Raw genomic sequence first — 27,161 nt, 5'->3', positions numbered from 1 at the left:
CTCTCTCAGCCTGGCCTCACAGCAGAGCTGCTCCAGCCCTCTCAGCATCTGCGTGGCCTCCTCTGGACCCTCTCCAACTGACCCACATCCTTCTGATGTTGGGGGCTCCAGAGCTGGACGCAGCGCTGCAGGTGGGGTCTCACCAGAGCGGAGCAGAGGGGCAGAATCCCCTCCCTCGCCCTGCTGCCCTCGCTGCTGGGGATGCAGCCCAGGATGCGGTTGGCCTTCTGTGCTGCAAGGGCGCATTGTTCAGTTTCTCATCAACCCCCAAATCCTTTGACTCTCAAAGTGTCTGGTACCAGGAGCTTTTGCACAGCAACGAGGCAACAGCTGAATTCAAGACACTAAAAATTTATTAGGTACAAAACAGATTTTACACCAGATGGTGTGAACCAGGGCCCAAAACACTTTTGGTTTGGTTTTTTTTTTGTTTGGTTTTTTTTTTTTTTACAGTTGAATTCCAGGTGAAGTGAGAACATCAAGAGCAGCAAAGCATGGCTGAGAGCATCACACAAGCTTTGCTTTGCGTGTGACCAGGGCAAGCATTAACACAACTCAACTCAACACAAGCAGAAGTATATGAACAGGCTAAAAGCATAGTTTCTTCAGTTTAAATTTCCTATTTCAACTTAATATTAGGCTACCATTGCCATTCTATGCTTTAGAGAATTAATACAAATGCTATTTTAAAAAAAAAAAAAAAAACCAAACACCTATAAAATTACTTTTTTGGAAGACAGCTGACAGTTTTGGACTACCAAAAATTTTAAACGAAATTATAAGCAACTCAGACAACTGGCCTCTGGCAGACGAGATAATCAGTGGTTACGCTCAAAGCTGCAGTAATTTGGATTTCACCAGGCAGAAGGTTCTGTCTGAGAAAAATCTGCCGATATCGTAATTAAAAGAGTTGCTTGTACAGGAGTACTGCAGACATGAAGTACATCTTTATACTATTTACTGGGAATCAAACGAAAAACTTCAGCTTCCAGAGGCACAGCTTTTTAAATACTGGAGAATGCAGGTAATCTGCTCTTCCAGAAAAGGAAAATTCTTTCTCCATAGCTGTTTACTGAAGAAAGCGTCCTGCTTTCCAGCAAGACAAGGATTTTGTGGAATATGCAACTGATCTGGTTTCAATGCCATAAATATACAACACAATAAAACTTGGACCCAGCAGCACATTAAAAAAAAAAAAAAAAAAAAAGTCTTTCTGGATTTGCATGGAGCATCATGAAGCACAAAATTCTGACAACTGTTGCACTGACTCCAGACAGTATTGACGTTCCCAGGCAGCAAAACAGCAACCTCAAACCACAGTGCTGCTGCAAGCAAGCAAGCCCAGAGCTGGGAGAGCATCCCGGGAACTGCGACTACGGAGAGCAATTGCTCTGATGTTCCCTGGCGCCCCTGCTACCCTACTGTTTTCTCCTGGTGGAGCTATGAGAGTTGGTAAGAAAGAAAAATCACCGCTAAGCGTCAATTTAAGATTTCCAAGAAAAGCATTTGACTTGTCTCCGTGCCTGCGAAGCAGAAGACGAGGGAGCCGCAGGCCAGCCGAAGCTCAGCAGCGAATGACGACACACCGTCTCTGCGCAAGGCAGCCATGCGAGAAGGGCCCAGGCTCCACGTCTGCTCTGCGTTCTTCTCCCAGGAGGACACCTGCTTCTTCTGGAACGTGCCCCCGGAGCTCATCTGTTGAATCCCTCAGCCCTGGATTTCTTTACCAAGTCTCTGGATCTGCACGTGCATCTCAACTCTGCTCAAATATCCACCATGTCCATCAGAGTAGACAGGTGGAGCTCGGAGGCACCTTCACCCTCCTTGTTCGCCCTGAGGAGCCGTTGCAAGTGTTTCAGTCTGTCCGACAGCGTGGGGCTTAGCCCCTCCACCAAAAGCTTGCATCCCTCTTGACTCCCAGCCTGGTCAAAAAGAAAAGAGATGAGACTGAGAAAGAAGCATTATTCAGCATCAGCAAGGAGACTACTCAGCTCACTGGCTGCTGGCTGTTCCCCCACTTTTGAGAACAATCACAGAGGTCAGCACCCTCTACCCCTGACGAGGAACGCAAAAATATCATGTTCTTCTTGACAGGCTGAGAGAGCTGGGGCTGTTCAGCATGGAGAAGAGGAGGCTCCGGGGAGACCTGAGAGCGGCCTCCCAGTGCCTAAAGGGGGCTGCAGGAAAGGTGGGGAGAGACTCTTCAGCAGGGCCTGCTGTGACAGGATGAGGGGTAACGGGTTTAAAGTAGAGGGAGGCAGATTCAGATTGGATATCAGGAAGAAATTTTTTACACTGAGGGTGGTGGAGCACTGTCCCAGGTTGCCCAGAGAGGCGGTGGATGCCCCATCCCTGGAAACCTTCAAGGCCAGGTTGGCCGGGGCTCTGAGCAACCTGATCTGGTTGGAGATGTCCCTGCTCCTTGCAGGGGGTTGGACTGGATGGGCTTTGAAGGTCCCTTCCAACCCAAACCATTCTATTTCTGTCCCTAGCCTTCCTTTAACAGGGGAAGCCGGCCCACAACAGCGATTCCCTGAGTTGAAGTGCAGCACCACAAGGGAGAGCACTGTACCTGCCAGCAGCAGAGAGCATTCACACCTGTAAAGAACTCTCATTCCAGATATGCAGAAAGCATTCCTCTCCCTGGAAAGTCAGTTTTTCAGTTCTTTTATTTCCCAAGCCTATGTGATGCTGCACACCAAGGTAATTCCCACTAAAGGTTTTGCAACTACAGCAGGTTCGGCACATGCACTCCTCAGAGCTACAGTTAATTCTCAGTACCACTCTGTCTTACCTCTTGAGCAGACAACACAGGACTCTCCATCAACGGATAGGTGACAGTTGGGGTGGAGACCAGAGACTGGGGGAGGTACAGAGGAAGACCTACGAAATCACCAAGGGGCTCAATGTCCTCAGCTAGACACCGGTGCAACTGCTCTTCAAACCTGGAGAGAAAGATCAAGAGCACCAGTCAGACTGCAGCCTGGATTTGTTCTCGTAATCTGCGAGTTAACCAAGAGTCTGGGGTTCAGAGGTGCCCGCAAGAAGGATCTGATCTTCGTAGTCATTTCTGACCCTGTCTGACGTATTCCACTGCCATGATGTAAATCCATCGTAGAAGGTTGTGGTACAGAAAGGAGCCACACAGAGTGAAGGCAGCAAAGACAAGAAACCCTTGGGCCAACCTCCAAAGCTACAGTTCTTCAGCTTTGTGGTCTGCATCGCCAGAAGTACCAAACTGACACCCCAAAGTGGACCTCTGTGATACTGCAGGACACACAGCCTACTGTGCACGCTGCGCTGCTTTAGTCTGTGCTCAGTCAAGCTACCAATACCGTTTCCAATCATTCCTCAAACTTCCAAGTACTCCTACCATCCTGGACTGTTCCTGCGATGCAAGCAGGAGCTGGCAGGAAACTGCACTGTGCTGACATACTTGATGAAATTCGATGAAAACAGAGATAATCTAGCCTGGTTCCTAGCACAGCTGGACTTCAACTTCACATTACAGACAAGTTAAAGATTTTTTACAACCCTGAGCTGGGGCTGCAAGGAGAAGGCAGCTGCTCTGGGAACTTACCTCCTGCTTTCTATTTTCTCCAGTTGCAACTGTGCCAAGAGACGCTGTGGGAAAAGATCCTGGGCAGAGGCTGTGTCTGTGAATTCATCTGCACTGGGAACGCTCTTCTCTTGACCCGACAGCACGCTCATGCCAGAACCGTACTGACTCGGCATCATGGAGACGCTACGGGGTTTCTTAAAAGACTTGGGAGATTTTACCCTTGACCTGAGGGAGAAGGAAAAAGAAACCAAAAACAAACAAAAGCACAGAAATTGGTGTAAGCGTGTTGATCTGATCATTTGGAGACATAATTCCCTTGTACCAGGGTACAACATAGCAACCATCACCTGTGCATGGGGTTTGAGAGGAACTAATTTGACAGGGGGTTGGAATTCATCCCAAAGAAAGGTGAATCCTGCTACATCTCCTGCTACACGGCAGAGCAGCAGATAAGCTTCCAAGAGGGAAGAGAGATCGGCTTCACTCTGAGCAAGGCTAGAGAAGTGAGCTAGACTCTCAAGGTCTCAAACATTTAAATGCCACGCAGCTCTAAGGCACCCTCCCTCCTCAACCTCTGGCATTTTCTCATAGCAGTAGGACTGTCTTGATGTCTTCCCACAGGTCGGGGACAAAGCCTCCTTTTTGAACTTAAAATGCTGCAAAATTAACATGTAATTACCAAAGAGGAAATCTGCAAATCATCTAACACGTAATTCATCTGTTGGGTTCAGGCTGCGACAGAAAGCCAACGTAAGGGAGGGGGTGCTATTAAATAAAGGGCACGCTCATGATTTATCCCTACGCTCTTCCCTAGCCTCACACTGTTTTTCCTCCATGCTTTGTGTACCTAGAGTACTCGTCTAATTCCACAGCCTCAGCAGTGTTTTTCCTTGGCAGAAGTTAATTTCTCCATTTACAACGCTTTAAGTGCCTCCCAAGCAATCGATTTCTTCGAGAGCTGAGTAACACCGCAGAAAGAAAGAAAATCTCCTTGCTACCCTGTCTCAGCACACCCTTGCACATCAATTCAAGGAGATACACACAAGCACGTTCTGGGAGGATGCCCTATGCTGGTTTTCAGCATCATGATGGCACCGTGTTCATCGTAGAGGCCCCCCACAACCTCCTTGGGGTTCACTCTGCTGGCGCAGCTGAATGCTACTCCCACGGGCAGTGCCAGCGGCCACCTCACCTCTCGTGACCTTGTCGGATCTCCTCCTGTGTGCGCAGCCTGGCTTGCTCCCACGAAAAAGGCACAGTGAAGTTCTTTAAATGTTCCTTGAAGAAGTACACACGAATCTGACCATCTTCACTTACTGCTTCTGTGAACAAACCCGAAGTTTATTACTAGAAGAGATTTTCCCTTTCATAAGAAAAGCCCAGTATTAAAAAGCCAACTTGAGGACAAAGCGTGTTTTCACTTTCAAGTAGTTTTAAGTTGTAATCTGCATGTAAAAAGGATCCTTCTTGAGATGATCTACTGTTCAACAGAGAGCAGATGACTAGGAAAGACTGTAAAATGCTGCTTTATCTTCACTTTAAAAATTCTACTGCTGCCAAGCTCGGTGCTCAGTGGGTTAACTACTCATTACATTAAAAGAGGCTCCCTATAGTTAAGCCAACTGGGCACCAAAAAACCCCCCAACACTTGAACATAAACAGAATCCAAGACTTCATTGGTCCAAGAAAGTGCGCATTACCAGTGGCAGCCTGCCATCTCAGCTGACGTGAGCTTACACAACTCCGGAGGGACCAATCCTTGTCCTCCGGTTGAACATCAGCCCTCTCCTACTGAGAGGAGGGCTGAAAGACTCTGACCATATTCCTCCAGACAGAGATAAAATTTTTAATTGCAACCTCAAGTCAAGTCACAATCAACACGGAATACAGACTGCAAAGAGCAGGAAGATGAGCAGTAAGCACAATGTCATTCTACAGCGTGGAGGACATCAAGACCATAGCTCCCTCCCTGCTACCTATCACTCGCTGCCACGCATAAAGGCACCACTGCCAAGTTATTAAACACAGTTACGGAAGAAGCATCATCCACGTTGCAGAAGGACACGCGATACCTGGAGCAATAGGCAGTTTGGGTGGTTTCCAGTCTCTCAGTTTATGATCAGTGCAGATTGCCAAGATATCATCCCAAGGGATGTCATCAACAGAAGGTCCATCTTCATCAGAGTTCCTAGATGTCCTGTTTTTCCACTTCTGGTATGTTTTGCTCAGCAGATTTTCCACTTGAGACTGGATGATCGGTCGAGTATGGGGAGAACTAGCAATCTGAGACACATACTGAAAAATCATGTGGCAAACCGGACGCCAAGGAGCTACGGAAAAAAACAAATAAATTGAAGGAATCTGTGTCAGAGCCAAACTACCCATCTTATAGGGTGGTAGTTCAACACGGCGCAGGCACACCTGAGAGAATGAGGTGCTGCCACGAGGATACTGCAGTGTGAAGCACGTACCGCCTAATGGAGGCAGATCTAGGTACGGGATCTGGAAGAACAACACAGCCTTTTTCAGCCAGGCCAGGTGATCAGGCATGTTCCACTGCAGGTGGGGCAAAAGCTTGTTACCCCCGGGCTCTGAAAACTCAGTAACAGGCCAAGACAAGTCACAAAGGTGCTCCGAGGATGCCACATCCGAAAGGAACTGCAGCACGCTGTTGTACAGCTCTATGATGACCCCAGGCTCCTGAGACGGCAGGCCAGCTAAACGCCTCTCCTTCCGGTCATGGTAGAAGCGCTTGCCAAATTCACCATCAATCCCATCCTCAACATAATCCCGAAGGGTCTGACTGCTGAGCTCAAGGGAGTCAGGGCAATGGGAAACCAGCCAGGCCACAGCCGCAGAGATCTACAACACACAAAACATGGGTGGTTGGGAACTGCTCCGCAGCGCTCAGGACACAAAGGATTCAATCCCGCAACCCTAAGTTTGACTTAACGCTGTTCTCAATACTACGCAGCAAAACATAAACAAGCCGACTATCGGCATCCCGATATTTGCAACAATAACTCTCCAGCTAGGTGGTCACAAGCTAAAATCACACGCAGCAGGCTCAGGAAGAGACAGAAAGAGGCTGTTCCCACCAGGTGCAGTCTGCTGTGGAATTCCCTGCTGCAGGATGCCAGAAATGCTGAAAACTTATCTGGGAGAAATTGGACAGATTCACAGAAATTAGCCCAGAGTGAGTATTCTCAGAGAAGCCACGTCTGATCCTGGCAGTCCCTGAACCGCAAAGAGATGCAAGCCGTGAGGGTTTGTGGGGGGAGCATCACTCTGGGCTCGTCTTCCTCCCACCTTCTTTCCTAGGCACCTTCTTCAGATACCATGAGAAAGGAACACTGAGCTGGAGCTGCTTCTGGTCTGAGCTGGCTTGACCACTCTTCACCATTACCCTCTCCAACCCACTGCACTATGATTCATACGCAAAAAAAACCTATTTCAGACTTTTGTTTTCCATCATGGCTTTTTGTTTAGTCCCCAGGCCTCTACTCCCAAGCACACAGCAAACCGAAGGACAAGGGGAGAGGCTGGTGTCTGGAGGCTGTCAGGGACAGACCTGTACAATCCTTTGTATTTGTGAGAGGACAGAGGCATCCCTCAACTCCCACCCACCAAGACAGAGCGATACTGGGTGATCTCACAGCAGCCAGAAGAGCTACAAAGGGTCCTTTGCATTTTAGGACTGGGAGAGTAAGGGTACAAAGGCCTACCCACCACTAGCACTTGTCTGTTAGGTGGCAACTGTACCCCCACTACTCAACACAGGCGGGACAGGCAAGAATGGATTTATCACGTATTTCGGTCTCAATGCAATTTTCAGTATTACACAGAAGAAACTATCTTCTACGTAGCAAATGCTGATGTCTAGTAATTTAACATAGAATAGTCACAAATAACGGAAAAGTAGCTGAAATATTTCATTTCAGAGTAGTTCTGGCCGATATTGGAATCACTGTTAACATGCAAGTATCGGACTCCAGCAAATTCAAGTGTGTGAAAAAGCTGGCAAGAAACACAAGTTATGATAACAAAAAAAATAGCTCAATACTCAGCTGCAATTTAAGCTACTGAGAATGTAACAAACATTCCTTATGAGACATTAGTCATTAAGAGAGGTTAATGATAAACCAGTCAAGTATCTCTTTATATTCCAAGTTGCTGTTCTTACCCTTCTGGTGCCTTGTAAGTCATTGATAGAACCCGGTAGCTCAACAACGGTGTAGTCTGAAATCAGCTGGGCTGAAATCAAGTCCTGCAGCATCAAACCTTAAAAAGAAGAAAATCCACCAAATACACAGAGAAAGAACAAGTGAGTATCTCTCCTACTCTGACCTAGTTTCACACTCTGCTTACAAAGCATCACTGCTCTCCTCCACCCTTCCCCATAGGATCTCAAGATCAAATACCGTATGTAAAGGAAAACCAGAAGCCAAAAGAAAGTTCATCTCCTTCCGTACTGATCAGCTCTTAAGGCCTCAGGATTCCTGGCAAAGCTCTGAAAAGCACTGTGCTTCACAGACTCTCTCTTTACCAGACGCCGTATTTGAGAGACCGCACTAGCCACCACAGTTCTACTTGGGGCAGCCCTAAACACCCACGTTGTTTTTTTCAAGGCACAAAACTAACTACGTACCTTCTTCTACTTCTTTCTCTGCGGCCTCCTCTTCCTGACTAGGGACCAGAACCACCAGAGGAATTATCGGGTGGAAAGGTTTGGCCTGAAGCAACTGTTTCAACTGCAGCAAAGCTGAAAGCCAATAAACATCCTCTTCCGCAACATCTTCAGTCCTAACTCGAGGGGGCAGGAGAAGAATGAGACCACTGGTTCCAAGCAAGTCTTTTTGCATCTCAGCTGTATCAAGCTCCGAATCAGACAGTGCACCATGTACCACCTATACAAGCAACAAAGATGAGAACAGTGAGGTAGCCAAAGCTAAACAAAGCTATTTGCGTACAGAAATCTGCAGCTTGCTATCATCAGCATTCTGCTTTAACATTCATTACCAGGAGCTCTACAAATCCTAAGACAACGAGCTTTTAGACAGACAAACATGGACGTGTCCAACAGATGCAGGTGAGCACAGAAGTGCACTTCAGCACCTGATTTGGGATCAGGAATTGAGATGACTGAGGTTTTAACTATTGCACTGCATCTAGGTAGGTATTTACTCAGCTGACCGGAAACAAGGACAAAATCCATCTTTTTTTCCACACCTTTTCAACAAGCCCATCCCTCCCAGTACCACCTCTCTCCATCTGATGGGACACAGTGCGAAAAGCCTCCGCACGACATCCACTGGAAAAGAGCACATCCTGCTTTTACGGCCTGTTAAGTATCATAAAATTGTTCTCACCTACCTTTATACACACGCTGACTTTAATGCTTCTGCTCCCTTGCATGCTGGGAGAACTAAACAGTGCCAGTGTTTGAATTCTGCCTTCCGTATGGGAAGTGCTTTTCTTCCAGCTTTTGTCTCCCATAAATTTGGCTTTCAACCAATCCACCAGTACCCTAGTAAACAAGAAAGAGCGGGATTTGGGGGTTTTGTTCTAAAAAAATGGCATTTTAGTGCCAACACCTCTGAGACATCGCAATCTGTCACAACCCCGACCTTCACATCACTTGGATTCTGCTAACCAGCTATTAAATGTCCTGAAATTCCCCACACTGTTACATATCTCAAGGTTTTCCACTTTCAGTATGAGTAAAAGGAATTCAAGGAACAGTGTCAGAAGATACAGACCACTGCAGTACATCACAGCTATACTCTTTAGAGTGTGCTGGAGGAGAAGAAAAAAAAAAACAAAAAACAAAAAACAAAACCACCTGGAAATTTGACATAGTAGAGGAAAAACATTTATCAAGGACTGTATACTACCACTCCTCTTCTTTTTAACTACCCTACTTGAGAAAGGGACCCAGCAATCAACTCTTTTACTTACCTGCTGGGATCATCCTCCGCATATTCGTCATCATTTGGCAAAACCAATAGCACCTTCCAAAAAACCTGTTCTTGTTGAACTGGAATATGTTCAGCGATTGACGAGACAAGATCCAGGGGAGTCCAAGCTAAATCACTTGGAGAGAGACAGAAGCTGATGAAAAGACCTCCTAGTGCTCATTCCCACCTGGCAAACAGCCCAAAACTAGAGCTAATTCTTTAAATCTGCTGCCCATCTATTTTACCACAGAGCAGATGCCTTTAAGAGTTGCAGCTGCTTAATCTATTACAGGAGCCGTATTTGGGGAATTGCAGGACCCTGCCTGTTATCGCTTCTCTTCCGCACCGCTTCAAAACCCTGCTCCAACAAACACGCAGGCCACTGGAGTGCGTGAAGAGCCACGAGAAGGCAGACCTCCCGCTGCACTTTAAACATCTAGATCAAACCCTTCGTGCCGCAAGGCAGGCTGGTAACAGCTCATTTACTCCTCTCCTATAGTCCACCACAGGCCGCATCCCACCCAGGTACAAAAAAACCCCGTAATATCCACCAGATCCTTAAAGTTACACCCACAGCAACAGGATCAGATGGCTTAACACTTTCATGAATTTATCTTCCAGTTTCCCTCATCTGGAAAATACACCCAGGATGAAGACTGCAAGTGGACACTGGAACAAGTAACCTTACTGACATTTGAGATCTCTGGCATTTCTGTTACACTTTGTTTGGAAAGAAAACAAGGATCAAACACCAACGTACCTTAACAACTGCTGGTAGAAGTGCTGAACTTTAATTTCATGTGCTGTCTTGTTTCTCAGCCAATTCAATCTGAAACAGAGCATTCCTGGTTGTCATTTTTTGGTATAAAACAAGTACTTTAATAAAATTCAAGAAACACTCACTAAGACCTGAGAAGTACTGCAGGCACTTTAGAAAGCTGCGTTAACAGAAGAGTTTCTTTAGGTTTGCAGCCTTTGTCATGGCATTTGTGCAGAGAGGGACTTTTTGGGGGTACTTAGGAACAAACAGTTTTGCAAAGCCATTAATGTTCACACTGGAAGAAGAGGGCTACTCTGTAAGCTGCCTTACAGAAACCGAACAGACTGTCAACTCCTGTCACTAGAAGTATCCTTACCTCGTGCAAGAGGTCCCCAGCTTTCCTCCGTTCCCCAGGTTTACAATTCTCTTGCACAAATTCTCCATGGCTATAGGCCACTCTGCACTGGGAGACAGTGCTTTCAGTTTATTTTTCGGATCTGCGCAACAGGGAGCAGCTGGAAACGCCCTCATTTGCCGTTTCAACTTCGTTCGAGCTGCCACTGCCTCCCTCCACCTTCGGAAGAGAACAGATAAATAGGTCACGTTAATAACCTCTTCTGCAGGCCAAACAGGTTCTCTCACCTTTGCACTTCAGATTGGATTGGGCTCTCCAACACCCCACAAGTCGCAGTCTGCCCAGGGGCGAGTGTGAAGCGGTGCGCGTGGGTCACGCGGCGGGCTCAGGCTGTATTTCTGCACACGGCTGCAATCTCACGGCTCAGACGGAGCACGCACAGGATGAGGTGAGACCTGCCAGCTCTACACATGCGATGTCCAAAAGGGACAGTCTTGTGCCCCATTCAAAAAAACAAACAAACCAACCAACCCCAAAAAACCCAAACAAACAAACAAAAAGACAAAAGGGAGCAGCTTTCTGCTTAGCAAGCTGCACTTGCTCTCAGTGGCCAGAGAGATCACAGGAGGGAAGCAGGATTGCCCCTCTTCCATCTCATCCCTTCCTCAGCTGTGCTGTGCCTTCTCCTGCACTTCCCAGGAAAAATTTCAAGCACAGTTTTCTTCCTCCGTTTTCAGTGTGTTTATCCCTAGCGCATAGAACATTTTACAACAATCCCCTATAAAGCTTCTCTGGTATCTCAAGCGCTTGCTGCAAATACCTTTGCAACATCTACAATACCTTTGCAACATCTTACTTGCAGTAAGAAAGGTACGTGCCTTTTTTCTTGTTCTGTTTTTAAGGAACATTCAAAAATGCAAATTCACCAACAAGGAGCAAACATATAACAAAGCCTTAATCATTTGATGTTCGTGTATTTTTCTATAATCAAACGATCCATAATGGGGGGCAGCCAACAGTTTCAGAGCACCAAAATGCCAATTTATTAATTTAAAATGTGTTATGGTGTTGCTCAGGTATTTTCAGTGCTTATAAAGATATTTCTGCATCATCACATTGTCTTGACTGCTGCGTGCACACTTGTTTCAACCACCTTCAGGCTCCTCCTTAGTCTTCCCTATTGCACTGAAGGCCATTAATTTACACACGCCCCGAAGAGACACACAAACTCAGTTTCAGGACAGAAAGAACTCTGCAAGGGAAGGTGCTCCACAGAAAAAAAGAGACTAGCCTGCTCTGCTTCCTCTTTAGCGGTGAGAAACGCCACCTGAAATACACCTTGACCTTGCTGCACTGGGGCAGCACGGCACAGGGAGAAACGAATCTCTGCCTTGGAGCACCCCAACAGCCACTGAAGACATATCCAGAAAAGCAAGTGTCCAACAGAAAAACTACCAGGAGAAATTCTTACAAGTTTCTAGACAGGATGAAGCTGAAATCTCCTACTAAGCTCATTACCCGACTCTGATGAGGTGTGCTCCCCTCCCCACATATAGCTGAGTAACTTGTTACAGGCTGGTTAATAAGACAGTAAGTCTACTCTTAGAGTGGAGACAAGACACCAGCAAAAAGAAAGCAACCAGACAGCTGTAGTTCAAACTCTACTAACCACTCCTTGCCAATCACAGAATCATAGAATGGTCTGGGCTGAAAGGGACCTGCTCCCAAGAGAAGTAGTTACATCACAGGGTGGCAACTCACCGTTGCAAGTATTTGCAGAAACACTGGAGTTCCTGAAGAGTTTCCTTAGCAATCTGGAAAATCTCATCCTCCAGAAAGAGGTCCATGACCTGACCACAGACTTCTTCTGAACACCGGGCAATACGGGCTTGCCGGTCTCTTTCTAAGGCACACCTAGTTCAAAATGAAACAAACCAAGATCTCTAGTGAGGCAAAGGCTGCAGCAAATGGCAGTACAATTAGTTGAGGTGCAAAGAGGGACGACCACCACATTTAGCAAAGGGGAGGGATTTTCCACACTTCTACTCCACAGCCCTTCTAAATAACACCTGTAATCAGAAGTCATTCAGGTTTTACACTGATCATGGGCTTCCAAAGAAGTGTCTACAAGAGAGCCCACAGCTGAGCCGTAAGGGAGTCAGAAGGAAAATAAGCACACAGGGCAGCCTTGTCCTAGACAAAGCAGCTGGGAGGGCTGCTACCACCCGACACAGCGTGACTGCAAATGGACACTGTACAACCAAGGACACTTGCCCTCTCTTTGAAGTAGCTTACTGAAGATGACCTTAGAGAAGACCAAGCAAGAAGCCCACCACTCCTTGACAAATTCGTACCCTTAGGAAAGCATCCTACAGCAAAGCAATGCATAGAGCGTGTTGAACGTACTTTAACTCGCTGTCCGAAGCTTCTCGAACACTCTCCTTTATTACTTCTTCCATTAACTCCATACCCACCAACTGGCTCAACTGCTTTATTAACTGTTCTCTTTCCTGCTTTTGCCTGGAAGGATGGAGAAAAAGGTTTACACAAGTGGCAAGACAAGAGTGGCGAGATTTACACAAGTTAAGAGATTTACACTGGCCAACCTGTCGCTGAGTTACACAAGCATTACACGCAGTGTCAGACAGTTCATTCACTTAAAATTGAGTTCCCGCTAGCTGTTTTCGCTCTCTAAACAGCTTTGCATGGAGCTAGGTTTCCATCAAAAATACAGATAACAATGGGGCTATTCTATTCTTACCCCATTAAGCTACACACAACTCACTCAGAAGGAAAAGTTCCTGCATACAGCAGGGCCAGGATGTATGTCCCTCTCTGGAAGCTCTGGGTGAATGAAAGCTCCCAGAATTCCCACTCACCATTTTCACAGCGGCTCTGTCAGGTCACCAAAATATTAACTAGCAGATCATCTGAGAACATGGAAGGGACGACCTGTCTGCACACTCCCAGAGCGAGACAAACTGAGTGCTGTGGGCACGGCAGACGGACGCAGGGCCTGAGCACACGTGCAAGGACTTGGGTTGGCACCAGCTGTCCTTACGTTGCCTAAGGGTGTACGCAGCCCAACCCGCCCCACAGCCAATGCAGCAACTCACCTCTCTTCTTCCACTCTGCGCCTTTCCTCTCTGACACGCTCTCTTTCTGCGCTAGCCACGCTTTCAGCCACTTGTCTGAGGATCTCCTCTACCACTTCAGTCACAAGTTCCTCCATGGTGGTCTCTGAGACGCTGTGCAGAAACAGTGATTCTCTTTTCAAAGCCAGAAAGTTTTCATTCAAAGCCCTATGTCCGTGCTTTTCCCAAGCACACCCTTGCTCCATTGTGGTGGGTCGACTACGGCGACCAGCCAAGCACCCGCACTACTACTGGCTCACTACCCTCCTCGCATCAGGGCGCCAGAGAAAACAGGGAGAACAAAAGCAAGAAAATTCATGGATTGAGATGAAGACAGACAGTTCAACAGGTGAAGCAGGTACCAGTAACAAATACTCCTTACCAGATGGCAGCAGTCACATAAGCTGCTCCTGCTCTGCCAACTTCTCTGCAGTCTCCTTTGATGACATCCTGCACAAGCCTCTCCACCACTTCAGTGATGTCCTACAACACAGCAGAGGAAGGAGCTGAAGCAAGACGCGGTCCTGCTCAGGAGGCCTGGGCACACACGTGAACTAGGCGTGAGGCCTTTCAGCCTTGTTTGACTGTAATTGGCAATATCTCCTGTGTTTCTACTCACATACTGAACTAGCTTCATCAAACACAACAGCCTGGGAGCTTTAGTAGTTACTAACCTGGAAGGTTAGTAACAGCCCGGAAACAAAAGTAGCTCTCTGTATTAAATATGAGCAAGTTAAGAAAAGTGAATTTTGAGCTGGATTCCTATTTTCATACTTGAGAGTTTCTCTCATTCTGGCTGATTTAACTCCAATCTTCACTGAAATGTAGCCACATTTAGGTAGAATATGGCAGCTGCACTTTAAAAAGCAATGCAACACTCCGAGGCGGGTTCAGCATTAGTGCGTATCTAAACGTGTGTGGGAGGGAGAAAAAGGGGAAGAGCACAGATACACAGGGTGCGCATCCAAGACCCAACGTTAATATTCACGTATCCACAAGAAGGAACTTCGCCGTGTCTCATTTGAAACAGGAGCCACTAAGAAACAGCTCATTACTATTCACCAAAGCAACGTTTACCTACTAAGTCAGGGTAATAACTTGCTACTGTGACTTTCTGACTCTCCCCTTAGAGGTTTCTCAAACGCTAAACAGACAGGACTGTTTATCCTACGAAAGAGTCAGAGCAAGCACTGACATTCTCAGGCTTGCATCTGAAATCACTCAAAACTTTCTCTTTTCAGAACGGTTCAACGAAACAACTTCTCAAAGTATCCACAGCACTGCAGCAGGGAGCATCTCCTTTTGGCTCTACGTAACACGTGCAGATTCTGGAAAACTAAAACAACCTAGAGAACTCACTCATCTTTTACTACATTTCACAGATCTTTCCCAAATACCTCATGATTGTTTTATATTTCCTTACTGTGTCTGTGTAGGGAGGCTGAGGCTTTGAAGGGAGAGGCTCAGGCTGCCCAGCAGGCTGGGAGATCGCCTGCGCAGGAGGCAGCATTGGCACAAGCTGACGAGGTAACAGCGAGGGCAGAAGATGAGCAGGGGGCTGGACTCTCACTGCTGCAGCATCTAAATCCAGACCTTTGCTTTCCACTCTTCCTTCTTGGGAGGGAGCAGGGAAGAGAAAAATTAAGGAAACTGTGTCAGTCACAAATAGAAGCAAAACTATTCTTGTCTTCAAAACATAAATTGTTTGATAAATCTCATCAGGTCATAAAACAAGTCCATAACAAGCTTGCTGCCTTAAAGTTAAAAATATAATTACATCATAGAAACTAATTTATGAGTATTTTATACAAAACAGTAAAAAATTTCATTGCGCATTACCTCCAATACCAAGTACATACATTTCTAACAAAACAACCAGTTTAAGTCAAGTACACCTAGCACCTACACACAACTCTTGAATAAATGCAAACTGCATGTACTTTCAAGAAGGACGAGAAAAAGCGTATGTTCAGCTAACTCGAAAAACACCACCACTATACACACAGCAGGAACAAACAGCTGCAATACAAGATCTGCGAACTGAAAAAGGAAGTTGGCTGTCTGAGGTAGCCAAATATCTAGTTATTCCTGCCACGTTGACAACATTGCACTCATTTCCACTAGTGCATTTCCTGTACCGGCAAATATATTTTATTAATCGGGTTGTTTCTTAGCTTTTACAGACATGTAAGTACATTTAAACTAAAAGATGCTTTCATTACATCCAAATTGCCATGCAATTTCAACCTGTATGAGCCAAGAACAGTTTCTGCTTTGTAAAATAAAACTACTCACAGACCTGGCCCAGCAGTCTGTTCCTAAGCAGCATCTAAAATGGATGTTTGCTCTTACCTGTTGCTTCCACGTTGGATTTTTGGCTACTGCTAGCTTGATCCACAGAGGTGCTTCCGCCGGTATACTTGTTCTGTCCATTGAAGCTGGACACAGGCACGTGGTGAGGCACCGAGGGCAAGGGCCCACCGTTTACGACCTCCCCAACTGAGACAGTTAGCTTCTGGCTGACAAACATCGATTTACGCGGCTTGGGTAATACATCTGGCTCCAAGAAAGCCGAGCGATTCAGCTCCACGTAACCGCTGGGGGAAAATAAAAAACAGGAGAACATTCTCAAAGCTCCAATAGCCCACAGGTTCTCGGTTGAATAGCTTAGCAGGGCAAAGTGAGCCAGGTACTGAGCGCTTGGGATTGCTTCCTGTAGCCTGGATCTCCTACCTTCGGCAGGGAGAGAGCAGTGTCCTCACAGCTATCCTCCCAGGACAGAGTACAAGCTGCACTAACATTTCTGGGTATCCTCACGGACTATTTTGTGTCTCTCTCCTTTTAACCTTTATCCACTGTTTGCATTATTCATTTTACCTAGGCTGCACCCCAGAGGACAGATGCCAGGGTTATCTATTTTAAAAGCTGCAATCTCCTTCCAACCTTGGCACCTGTAGTCCGGCTAATTTATTATTTCCAAACAGAATGTTAACAGGAAATAGAGCACTAACTGGCACACTCAAGTTTTTTTTGCCTTCTCCAGTCCCTTGATATTGCAAGTCCCTATGAGCACACCTTACAACGTATGTACTCCATGGCAGGCACTCTTATCCACAGACAGCTGCCTCCAACCTCCTCTAAAATCTGGTTTGCACAGCTCAGCTTCATCCCAGCTTATGCGCATCACCGTAACTCCAACTTCCTGAGAAGCAGAACTGTATCCTCTTTTCCTACGGAGCTGCAATTTACTACAATTCAACTGCAAGATAAAGACCCTAAAAACACAAGTTTTTTTCCTTTCGACTGGTTTACCCACAATGTCTCTTTCTAGGCAGGAAGCCCCTGGAGTCCAGCGGAGACTGAGCTCCATATGCAGTCTCTCCTTCGGGGTAAATGTTTCCCTCATTTTTCACCACCTTCCAGAAGGCTGAAAGTATTCTGAGCCCTTGAAATCTCTTGTCATCTTATCAAGTCAGGTAAAAAAAAAAAAAGTGCAAGTGCAAAAAAAAGCTACTGTGGGAAGCCACAGCAGTTACAGGCATACAAATCCCACTTCTTGCAGGAAAGATGCAAAATTAACTTTTCATAACGTCAGCAATAAAAGTAGAACACATCATTAAAAGCTGCACCCATCGCTATCCTAGCGCTTTGCTTACAGAGCCCAGCCCCTGTCCTTCACCTGTTCCTCTCTTTTCCTGGTCGCAAACTCTGGGGGCAGCCTGTCCACACTTACGCTTCACCTAACATTGGTCTAACCCCACCAGGCACCCTAAGGCACAGGCGCCCTTTTCCCTGCACTTACCCCTCAGATACACTCAGGCCATAGTAACTTATAAAATCAGTGGCTTCCTCGCAGTCTTTGAAGAGCAGCATGCGGACCAGGTGATCCAAGGGAAACACTGTACATCTTTGGGTGCTCACAGTGTAGGCAATGTTGAGAGATTTGAGAGCATCTTTACGAATCTGGAGGAAGATAAAAGGAAGAGTCACGTAACTACCGTGCTGAAGACCCCAAAATAGCTAAAAGTGTACTACAAACATGAAAATCATGTTTAAAATACATCAGTACTTTGTCATCAAACAAACAACTATTCAAACCTCACTTTCTGTTTGAGTTCTATTCTAGTTTCTGCTCCTTTCCGATGCTGCTCATTTTGAACATATCCCTTTGCGATTCTCGTGCAGAAGAAAAAGGTTGCAGGGGCTTCTGAGAGTGCAGGTTGATATTTCCTTTGCAAAAGTCTCAAGCCTGCTTTTCTGCTTCCCAATTATTTTCAGGAGAAATAATAAGTATTTGTACACAGTTACGGAAAAACATTCATAGAATCATAGAGTAGTTTGGGTTGGAAGGGACCTTCAAAGCCCACCCAGTCCAACCCCCCTGCACAGAGCAGGGACATCTCCAACCGGATCAGCTTGCTCAGAGCCCCGTCCAACCTGGCCTGGAATGTTTCCAGGGATGGGGCATCCACCACCTCTCTGGGCAACCTCGGACAGTTCTCCACCACCCACAGGGTAAAAATATTCTTCTTTATATTCAGTCTGAATCTGCTTTATTCTATTTAAAAACCATTACCCCTCTTCCTATCACAACAGACCCTACTAAAATGTTTGTCCCCATCTTTCTTATAAGCCCCCTTTAGCGCTTACAATTACTTGACTCACTTTTATTTCAGTAGCAGTTAGACCTTGAGATCTTTAAGAAAATACTATTAAAATCGTTGTAATTAATGTGAATTTATTGCTTAAGTATCTCAAGGGGGTGATAAGGCAGAGAGACCAGATGCTGAGAAGTGCATTTTAGTATTTGCCCTTTATATCACAGCAGAAAACTCTTCATAAGTTTTTAAACACTTCTGAAGAAGCAAGAACAAGATTATTTTTAAGGCTGAATATCTACTAAGTTTTCTGCTCTCTAAGATTTCCTCCCAAAAGTCCCAGACTATTTTACAATTAACACTGCAAAAATATCCATCTGCCTTTTTCTCACCTGGTTGAAATAACAATGTAAGAGACAGGCATTCAGATAGGAAGCTGCTTGCATTAACTTGAAAAACCTCACAAAGTTGTTGCTGTTTAACGCAGCAAAAGCTTGAACTGCAAATCTAACTTCAGCAGAGTTTCTAACCTCTGGATGAAACTGCTGTACTTCTCTGCGGAGACAAAAGACAGGGTATTGAAGCAAAAGGCTTGTCTAACAACCATAACTCGATAGCGACCTGTAATAAAACTGAATTAAAATCAGGAGCTTTAAGACAGACGTGCAACTCCAAACCCATGCCAAAAAAACCCAAAACAAACCAAAACAAAACAAAAAAAAAAACAACCCACCCAAAAACCTGTAAATTAAATTAAATCTGCAGCATTATTTACTGATCCCTAAACTTCTAATGATGCTTGCATAATCAGCATGCTGTTATTCAGCTTTCATGTACATCGCTCCCACGTCTACGGAGGAAGGCAGTTAAGAGACTGACCGGAAAAGCAAAGTATGACTCTGCCCACAATATTGTTTTTGCTTGGTTCTACTGCAGATAAAGCAGTGAAGCTTGGACAGGAGCTTCCCCCAGGAAGCTTCCCACTCTGGGAAGAAGAAAAAAAAAAAAAAAAAAAAAAATCAACTCCCTGACTGAGAAAAGGGAAGATTTCATTTATTTTTTCTAAACTACCTGCAGAAGCTCTAGTGAGTTATTCAAGGAGAAAAACACAAAGCTTTTTTTCCTTTTCTTAAAAAGGACATTTTTTAAAACGACCTACCGAAAAATTCAATTAAAACATCACTACAGTACACGTTCTTTGCTTTGGCAAAAAAAAAAATTGCTACTAAGTTTGTTTCCATTACAGTTTGTCCAGACTCAATCCTAATCTCAATTCTTCCCAGAGACAAAGGAAAAAACAAGTGATATCTGTTCCTCCCACCTGAGAATATCGCCCTTGTTGAGATTCAGCAAGACATTGTAACCCCTGAACTCTGCTTCACTCTTGCAGTAAATCCCCTTGTTAGCCAGGTCCTGATACATCTCCTTCAAGCTCTGCAGGCATTTAGTCATGTTCTCATTGTTGATTTTGGCGTCAAAGGAGGACATGGGCTCTTCACACAAGTGGTGAGCACAATGGATGTGAAAGCGAGTGCACTTCTCAATCAGAGACACCGTCAGCGGGTCGCAGAGGTGTTGCTGGGTTATATCCTAAACCAGAATGATAAAGAACGCATTGCGTGTATTTTTAAACTACAGTTGAAGAACACAGCCATCTGGAACTACCTTTGCAAAACCCATTTCAGCTGTGCTTTCAGTCCCTTTGCAGTTCAAAATATTTGAATTACTATTGCTTTTAGCTTCACTTTCTACACCATTACATCATCTCTTGCTCTCCGTCACCAAACAACTCCATCCAAAAGTGCTTACCTTTCTTATTCCACGAGTTCTGTTCCAGACAAAGTCATACCATTCTCGGTAGTTTCCTTCTCCTTGATCCATGATGTTTGTCACCAAATAGTCCATGGTCATGCTCAACACCTCAGAGGGTCTCAATTCATGGGGCAAAGGTTCCTCCTGATCTGCTGAAGACCTGCTATATTCCTTAATTGCTGCTGCATGATCTACCTGCAAGATGCGGACAAAAGAATCAAAGTCCAAGGAGTACGCTCAACTCTTCAGGAGTATAGAGGACTCCATCCCATCCGTGCCTTTACTTTAGTAAAGGGCAGACTATCAAAGAGGTTTCTCTTTGTTCACACTAACAGCCCACGTCCATTCTTTTACACTAGTAAACGTATTTCGTTTTATTTTAAGTGTTGATTTGGCAGTCTCAAACTCGTAACCTTCAAGACAGTGTAAACCGCTGCCCTACAGCTTCAGAACTACAGTTCTAAAAGCCTGTCTGCGGCTAAATAAAAGACACGACCTTTGAGTGAAAAAGCAATTCTCCAGTCTTCTTGTCCACCAGAACTAATCCTGTAGTCAATTGGGTAACACTGACAGCTTTATCTAAGCAGAACGCGAACAGATGTTCCGGGAACAAACCAACCCCTGCGTACAGAGGGCTCATACCTTGTCAGATCCTAGAAGCAATTCAAAGACACTGAGCTGGTTTCTCGTCTCCCTCATGTAGCGCTCCTTTTCAGGACACATGTCTGGGCACGTGCCAACAACAGTTTTGGCTTTGCCAAGATCGGTCCTTTTTATTCGAGCTAAAAATAAATAAATAAATAAATAAATAAATAAATAAATAAATAAATTTGGACAAACATCTCTTGGTTTTGCTTTTGTGACAAGCTGTTACCCTGATGTGCCAACAGACCCCTAAGCATGCCAAACGCCTCAGCTGGAGCCTGTACACTGGCCAATGGATGGGTGTCGAGAAGCACATTGCTAAGGCAACAGGTCACCAAAAAGCAGGTAGGAAGAGGTCTCTCGAGATTCCCATTCTACCTCTAGACAGAGTACGGCCATACCCACACCCTGGTGTGGTCAGAAACGCACAAGAATGGGGTTCCCCCACTGTGGGGCCTGTCCCAGGGCTGCACCACTCCTTTGGGCAAATTTCTCCTACTGTCCCTCCCGGATAACCAGAGTTTTGCTGAAAAGACTGAAGCCTCTAAAAGAGACCTGATGTTTTGTATCCTAATAACCCATCCTGCTTTTTGCCTAAACCAAGCACCAGCAATGTCCCAAGCCCATGTCAAGTGGCCGAGAAATCAGTTTGTCCATATCAAAAATAAGATCTTAAAAGTAGGCTCAGCTTTGAAATGGCAAGAACAGGATGGAAGGGTTTACAACCCAGCACTGTGAAACAAAGGGACATTTCTTGAAATAATTACCAGCTACGTTGTAGTTCGAATTTAGAGAAACACAGTGAGGCTCTGGGCAGCTCGCTTCAAAGAGCCTGCATGGATGCAAATCTCCCCATACGGCCTCCTTCACAGAAGATGAACAGTCTGCTATTCAACTTTTCTCAAGAAATACACACGTGCAACAAGTAAAACAAGTTTTTCCCTGTTCTACAAGAAATTAACGTCTATAACAATCCCTCACAGTAGAGGAGTACTTCACAAACTGCTCCGTGTTAAACTCTCCCTTTAAAGCTATTCCCGTAATTTCACAACAGCTTTGCAACAGACACCCAACACTTAATTTCTTTCCAGCAGCGAAGCAGATGTTGCACTCATTAACTTGTGTAATTACCTTGTCGCATGATTTTGTCCCTTTGGTCCAAAAGACGGTATCTTTCTTCAGATGTCTCGGCCACTAATCCTACCAAGTTACTAAGAGACGACAACGAAGCTCCCAAGACCTCTGAGTTCTGCCCTTCAGAACTAGAATCAAACAGATCTGCTTCAAACTGCAGCGCCTTTCGCAGACCAGGCTTCTTCGCCGGAGAACTAGAAGCAGAAGATTTTTATCAGTTCATCAGTTCACTGTTCTTTAGGGAGTCGATATCTCTGTTTAGGAGAACACTTGGTTCGCACGGCAATGTATCAAATAAATACCGACACGCTAAGGTTGTTACGAGCTGACGCTGCCACTGGGAGTCAATCTGGTTAAATCTCAGCACTGCCTTGACAACACTGCCAAGCGTTCTTGATTTGTGCTGAAAGCCTCAACCTTTGTACAACAGAAACGGTGTTACCGAATCCGCCTTTGATGGACAGAACCAGAGAGCTGTTGCGGCATTTTTGCATCACTAAGGCACAGCAGTTTGCGTTTTAAACCAGGAACTAGCCTGCTGTTTGATGTGAAAAAGAGGAATGCTTTCTATAGCAACAGAGATTATTAAAAGATTTTACAGGATTCAGATACAAACATACTTTCAAAAATCAAGAAATATTCATTCCTTCATGACATATTACTAATTCTATAATTTCCTGATTACATGATCCAAACTCACCAGCTACTCTGAAAAGGGGATTCTCATTCCACAGAACAGTTAATTGCCTAGAAATGAAACTATTCTGTGGTCATGATTAATTAAATGAGTTTCTGAAGTGAGTAGTGTTATTACTGCTTGGTCCTATTTTAGCTCTGCAATTCCCTTACGCCTCACTATTGCCGCTCTTGTTACAAACAAAACATTGAAAAGAAATACGTGAACCAAAAAAAAACATAAAAGGCCTTAATAAGCAGCTAGAAGTACCTTGCTGACAAAGCGTGAGCTCTGTAAGCTTATAGCTCAGCCAAAAAGCCACATGTTTGAAACAAAAGCACGTCAGGAGAAACAAACGAAGCACGCTCCCTGTCAAGAACGTGACCACCTGGCAGACACCGATCATCATTTTCCTCCACGCACCCTTATTTCCTGCCAGATGGATTCCTAGAGGAGCGGACGTACCTTTTAGCAGGCATGACACTGCCGGCAGAGGATCTTATTAAGGGTTTTCGAAGAGGGGAATGCTGATACTTTTGCTCCTCGCTGCTTTGCCTTCCTTCATCTTCACCCGCTTTCTTCTCCTTGGATGAAAACTCTCTTTTTGCTGGACCTGGAATGACATATAAACATGAAGCCAGGTACTCAGCAAATAGTTTAAGCAACAATTTTTTTTTTTTTCCCTCATGGAGGTGGTGGTGGTGCACAGCTCGTTTAAAAAAATAGTATTAGAAAATAAAACTAAGAGTCATAGTTTCACACAGGTATGCAAAACTTCCAGGACAACTTGCACTAGAAGCTGTACTGAGTAAGTCTACCAGTTGCTAGTCTGCTTCACTGTTCTATAAAGAACAAGCATTTTAAAATAAAACGTCGCCTATCAAGAACTGGAATGGGTCAGCAGATTGTCAGTCAATGAAGTCTGATCATCACCTGAACTTAAGTTCTCTCAGGTTTGGGATATAATCCACAAGTCGTAACTCCCTATGGGATACGAAATCCATTTCACCTGTGTAAACCACAGTTCCTAGTGCTCCTGCGGAAACATTTCAATGATTAACTTCACATACCCAAGCGCAGACTGGGGCTGACTTACATCTACAACTTGCAGCAAGGGAGAACTTCTCCCAGGAAGAAATTTTCAGCCGGTGGGGTTTCTTAAATCCTCTCAGATTAGATGCTTTAGAATACTGCCCTTCACGTTGCTACAGACTTAAAGCCACAATAAAATGACAAAAGCAAACAGGCAACCCTACAGCTGCTGCTTCGAGACGTTAATTCTCAGGAACACAACTCTGCAGCTGTTCATTTTCTGGAAGGCAAGTTTGTATTCTGGGAGCAATTAAATGCTTTATCCTGTTCTTTTTTTTTCCCCTTCCCCGCACATTCACTATCAGACGCTGCCAGAGACAGAGCTACCTGGGATGTCACGTAAAACACAGGACAACTATTTTTATGCTTCTCTAAAGAGCAACCTTCAGCGCTCTGAGCGTCTCTGTGCACCGAACAGCACGACTGCTAGAAGCCGAAGGGAACCACCATACTTCCGGAGCTGTAACACTCCTACTGTGGAGATCATCTTTGTGTCATTCTCAGCACATCAGGAAACAAGAACAGAGCAGACAGCGTGCCATTTGCGCGTTAGCCGCTCATCACACCTAGAAACACAGACTTACTCGTTTTCTTCTTTTGCCAAAACGTTACTATGTCTTTGTGCAACTCTTTCGCTTTTTTTCTGGCAAGAGCTGCGGAGGCCTGAAAGAAAAACAAAAGCAGGGTATGAAAACCTATTAGCGTCACAACACCAAAGCACACAGTGCAGGTTTTGCCAGCGAAAAACACGTACCAGTTCTCTGTAAAATCCTGGTTACTGCATTTTAGCCTCTCACTTAGGACCTACATGCAACCAGCAGGACTGGGCAGCTTTGCACAGAAATCACAGCTTTTTGCTACAGCCAGCTTAGAGCACTTGAGACCAAAAGTGTGGTTTTAAGCACAAAGCAGACACAGAATATGCAGTTTCCGAACTCAATGCACCTCAGCACTGACGCTGCAGTGGTATTTCCAGTGAGCAGGTCACCCTGCAAAGGTCGCACGAGCTCACCTCGCCCTTGGCACTGCCGAGAGAGAACGCAGCGGCGTACGTAACTGGAATTTGGGTGATGTGAGACAACAAACTGGGGACATTTGTTTGGTGTTCGAGCTGGATGCTAAACAGAACAGTGAAAGCCAGGCAGAGCTCCGGCAGCTACTAGGTTTTAGGTGCAGCTCAGCAGTTCCTACCCCTGTTTGTAAAGCAGCACTTGGGATCAAAAGCTTTCCCCCAGGTGAAAAATACACAGCGTTTACCAAGCAGGAGTGCAGTCCTCTGCAGGGCTGGACCCCTCCCCAAGCACCGATCGTTTCCGCTACTCACATGATCAAAAAAGTGGAGAACGGCCGTTTTTTTATTGCGCCTGGTCATGACCCGCCGGACTTTCACGAACTGGCCGAAGTGTTTCTCCAGCACCGTCCTGTCGTTGAGGTAGTCGGGGACGTTCTTGCACTGGATGGCCGTCAGCTCGCCGGGGGACAGGCCCCCCAGCCCCTCCGCGCTCTCGCTGCCCCGAGCCCGGCGAGCAGGGGTGACAGGGGTGGAATCTGGGAAGAGAAAGCGGCGGTCAGCTCAGACAGTCGCCAGCGGGCTGTGAGGGGCGTCCAGCTCCCCGCCCCGGACCCCCGCCCTACCTTCCCGGGGCGGGTCCGGCGGCGGCTCCTCGGCGGCTCCCCGCTCGGCCTCGCCGGCCTCCCCGCGCTCCCGGTGCCCGCGGCCCTGGCTGCGCAGCACCTCCTGCAGCGTCCGCCCGAACAGCGCCCCCCCGCGGGGGCGGCTCAGCACCACCGCCCGCTTCTCCGGCGGAGCCGCCACCGCCGCCCCCCGCCGCGGCGACCGCTCCCTCTCGTCCTTCCGCTTCAAGCCCTTAAGCGGCGGCTCGCTCGCCTCCTCGAAGAGCGGCCGCGGGCCCTTCTCCTCCGGGCGGCCCAGGGCGGTGGAGGGACGCGAGAAGGAGAAGGGCCCCCCTGCCGCCGCCTCGGGGCCTGCCTCGGGCGCGAAGCCCAACGGCGGCGAGAAGGTGAAGGCGGCGGGGGCGGCCGGGCCCTTCTCCGCCTCGCCGCCCGCCAGCGGCTTGAAGGCGGCGGTGCTCTCGGGGGCCTTGAAGCGGAACTCGGGCGCCGAGAAGGCCCCGCCGCCCGGCGCCTCGCCCGGCCCCGGGAAGCTGCCCAGGTTGGTGGGCGGCTTGAAGCTGAACCCCGCGTTGCCCGCCGGGGCCCCGCCGCTGCCCGCCGCCGCGAAGGCCGCCGCTTGCCCTAACCCGTAGGGCGACCCGAAGGCGGCAGCGGCGGCTCCAGGGGCGAAGGGGAGCCCGGCGGCGGCGCCCCCCGGCCCGAAGACGGCTGCCTGCCCGAAGCGCAGCGGCGGCGGGAAGGCGGGCGGCCCGCGAAAGGGATCCCCGCCGTTCATGGCGGCGGCCGCCGACTCTCCTCAGCGGGCGGAGCCGCGCCGGCGGGCGGGGCGGGGCGGAGCGGGCCGGGAAGGGACGGGAGGGGCGTGAGGTCCGGCCGCCGCCGCCGCCATCATGAGCGTGGCGGTGCGGAATGCCCAGCGCGCCGTGCCGCTCCGCCGCGCCCCGCTCCGCCGCGCCGTCTGCGCCCTGCGAGCCGCCCTGGGCGCTTCCCGCTTCGACGTAGGGGTGGTCTGCGCCGGGAACGGGCTGATGCGGCGTCTCAACGGCGCGTACCGGCAGCGCCCGGAGCCCACCGACGTCCTCTCCTTCCCGTTCCACCAGGTCGCGGCGGGGGAGCTGCCGCGGCCGAGGTGCCGCGACGAGTACAACCTGGGGGACATCTTCCTGGGGGTGGAGTACATCCACCGGCAGTGCCGCCTCACCGGCGAAGATTTCGACGGCGTCTTGGCGGTGAGCCCCGCCGCGGGACCCCGCTTTCAATTTAAAGCCGTTGCCCCTTGTCCTGCCGCCGCCGTCACCCCTCGAACGCGCCGAGTTTTTGTGGTTTGGTTTTTTGTTATTTATTTATTTATTTATTTTGTTCCAACCTCTCGTTTGTTCTTTCCCCTTTGCGCAGGTGACGGCAGCCCACGGGCTGTGCCATTTGCTCGGCTACCAGCACAACACCGAACCCGAGTGGCGACAGGTAACGGCTGTGCGGTGTCCGGCCCGTCCCGCAGCGTACCCGGGGCAGAGGGGGAAACAACCCCCTGCCTCGCACCCCCGTGGCGAGGGACCTGCGGGGCTGCGGCCCAGCCGCCGAGCGCGGTTGCCACCGGCGGTTTGACCCTGACCTCCGTGTGTCTCCTCCCGCAGATGTACCAGAAGGAGGTGGAGATCCTGGAGGAGCTGAACCGCCTCACCGGCGCCAACCTCCGGCCCCTCACCGCCGGCCTTTTCTGAGGGGGCCGCGCCGGAGACCTCTCCGTAGCCGCCCCTTCCCGCCCACCGAGGGGCTGGGGCCGCCGCCGGGGCCGCCCCGG

General features: G+C 47.6%; 2 protein-coding genes across 2 annotated transcripts; one reads left to right on the top strand and one right to left on the bottom strand.

Moving 5' to 3' along the window:
• Positions 1–433: 433 nt before the first annotated feature.
• MCM3AP (minichromosome maintenance complex component 3 associated protein) lies at positions 434–26,135 on the bottom strand. Its single transcript, XM_086750725.1, has 28 exons — positions 25,361–26,135; positions 25,050–25,273; positions 24,310–24,388; positions 23,099–23,246; positions 21,955–22,151; positions 20,821–20,960; positions 20,176–20,373; positions 19,688–19,956; positions 18,759–18,921; positions 17,571–17,731; positions 16,121–16,365; positions 15,192–15,382; positions 14,151–14,251; positions 13,751–13,882; positions 13,041–13,154; positions 12,396–12,548; positions 10,656–10,853; positions 10,280–10,348; positions 9,521–9,655; positions 8,936–9,089; positions 8,211–8,469; positions 7,746–7,843; positions 6,034–6,424; positions 5,635–5,892; positions 4,755–4,884; positions 3,581–3,787; positions 2,795–2,945; positions 434–1,922 (listed from the first exon to the last, which is right to left on the bottom strand). Exons 1-28 carry the CDS (start codon positions 26,133–26,135, stop codon positions 1,764–1,766), a joined length of 5,499 nt encoding a protein of 1,832 aa, XP_086606851.1. The 3' UTR covers positions 434–1,763.
• Positions 26,136–26,250: 115 nt separating this feature from the next.
• Positions 26,251–27,132, top strand: YBEY (ybeY metalloendoribonuclease). The gene is made up of 3 exons (XM_086751043.1): positions 26,251–26,589; positions 26,756–26,824; positions 26,995–27,132. Exons 1-3 carry the CDS (start codon positions 26,251–26,253, stop codon positions 27,079–27,081), a joined length of 495 nt encoding a protein of 164 aa, XP_086607169.1. The 3' UTR covers positions 27,082–27,132.
• Positions 27,133–27,161: the final 29 nt, after the last annotated feature.

The sequence above is a fragment of the Chlamydotis macqueenii genome, chromosome 6 (genome assembly GCF_036417535.1).
Source record: "Chlamydotis macqueenii isolate bChlMac1 chromosome 6, bChlMac1.mat, whole genome shotgun sequence".
NCBI classification, from domain to species: domain Eukaryota; kingdom Metazoa; phylum Chordata; class Aves; order Otidiformes; family Otididae; genus Chlamydotis; species Chlamydotis macqueenii.
Note: the sequence above shows the minus strand (reverse complement) of the source record. Positions and strands in the feature narration are given on the sequence as shown.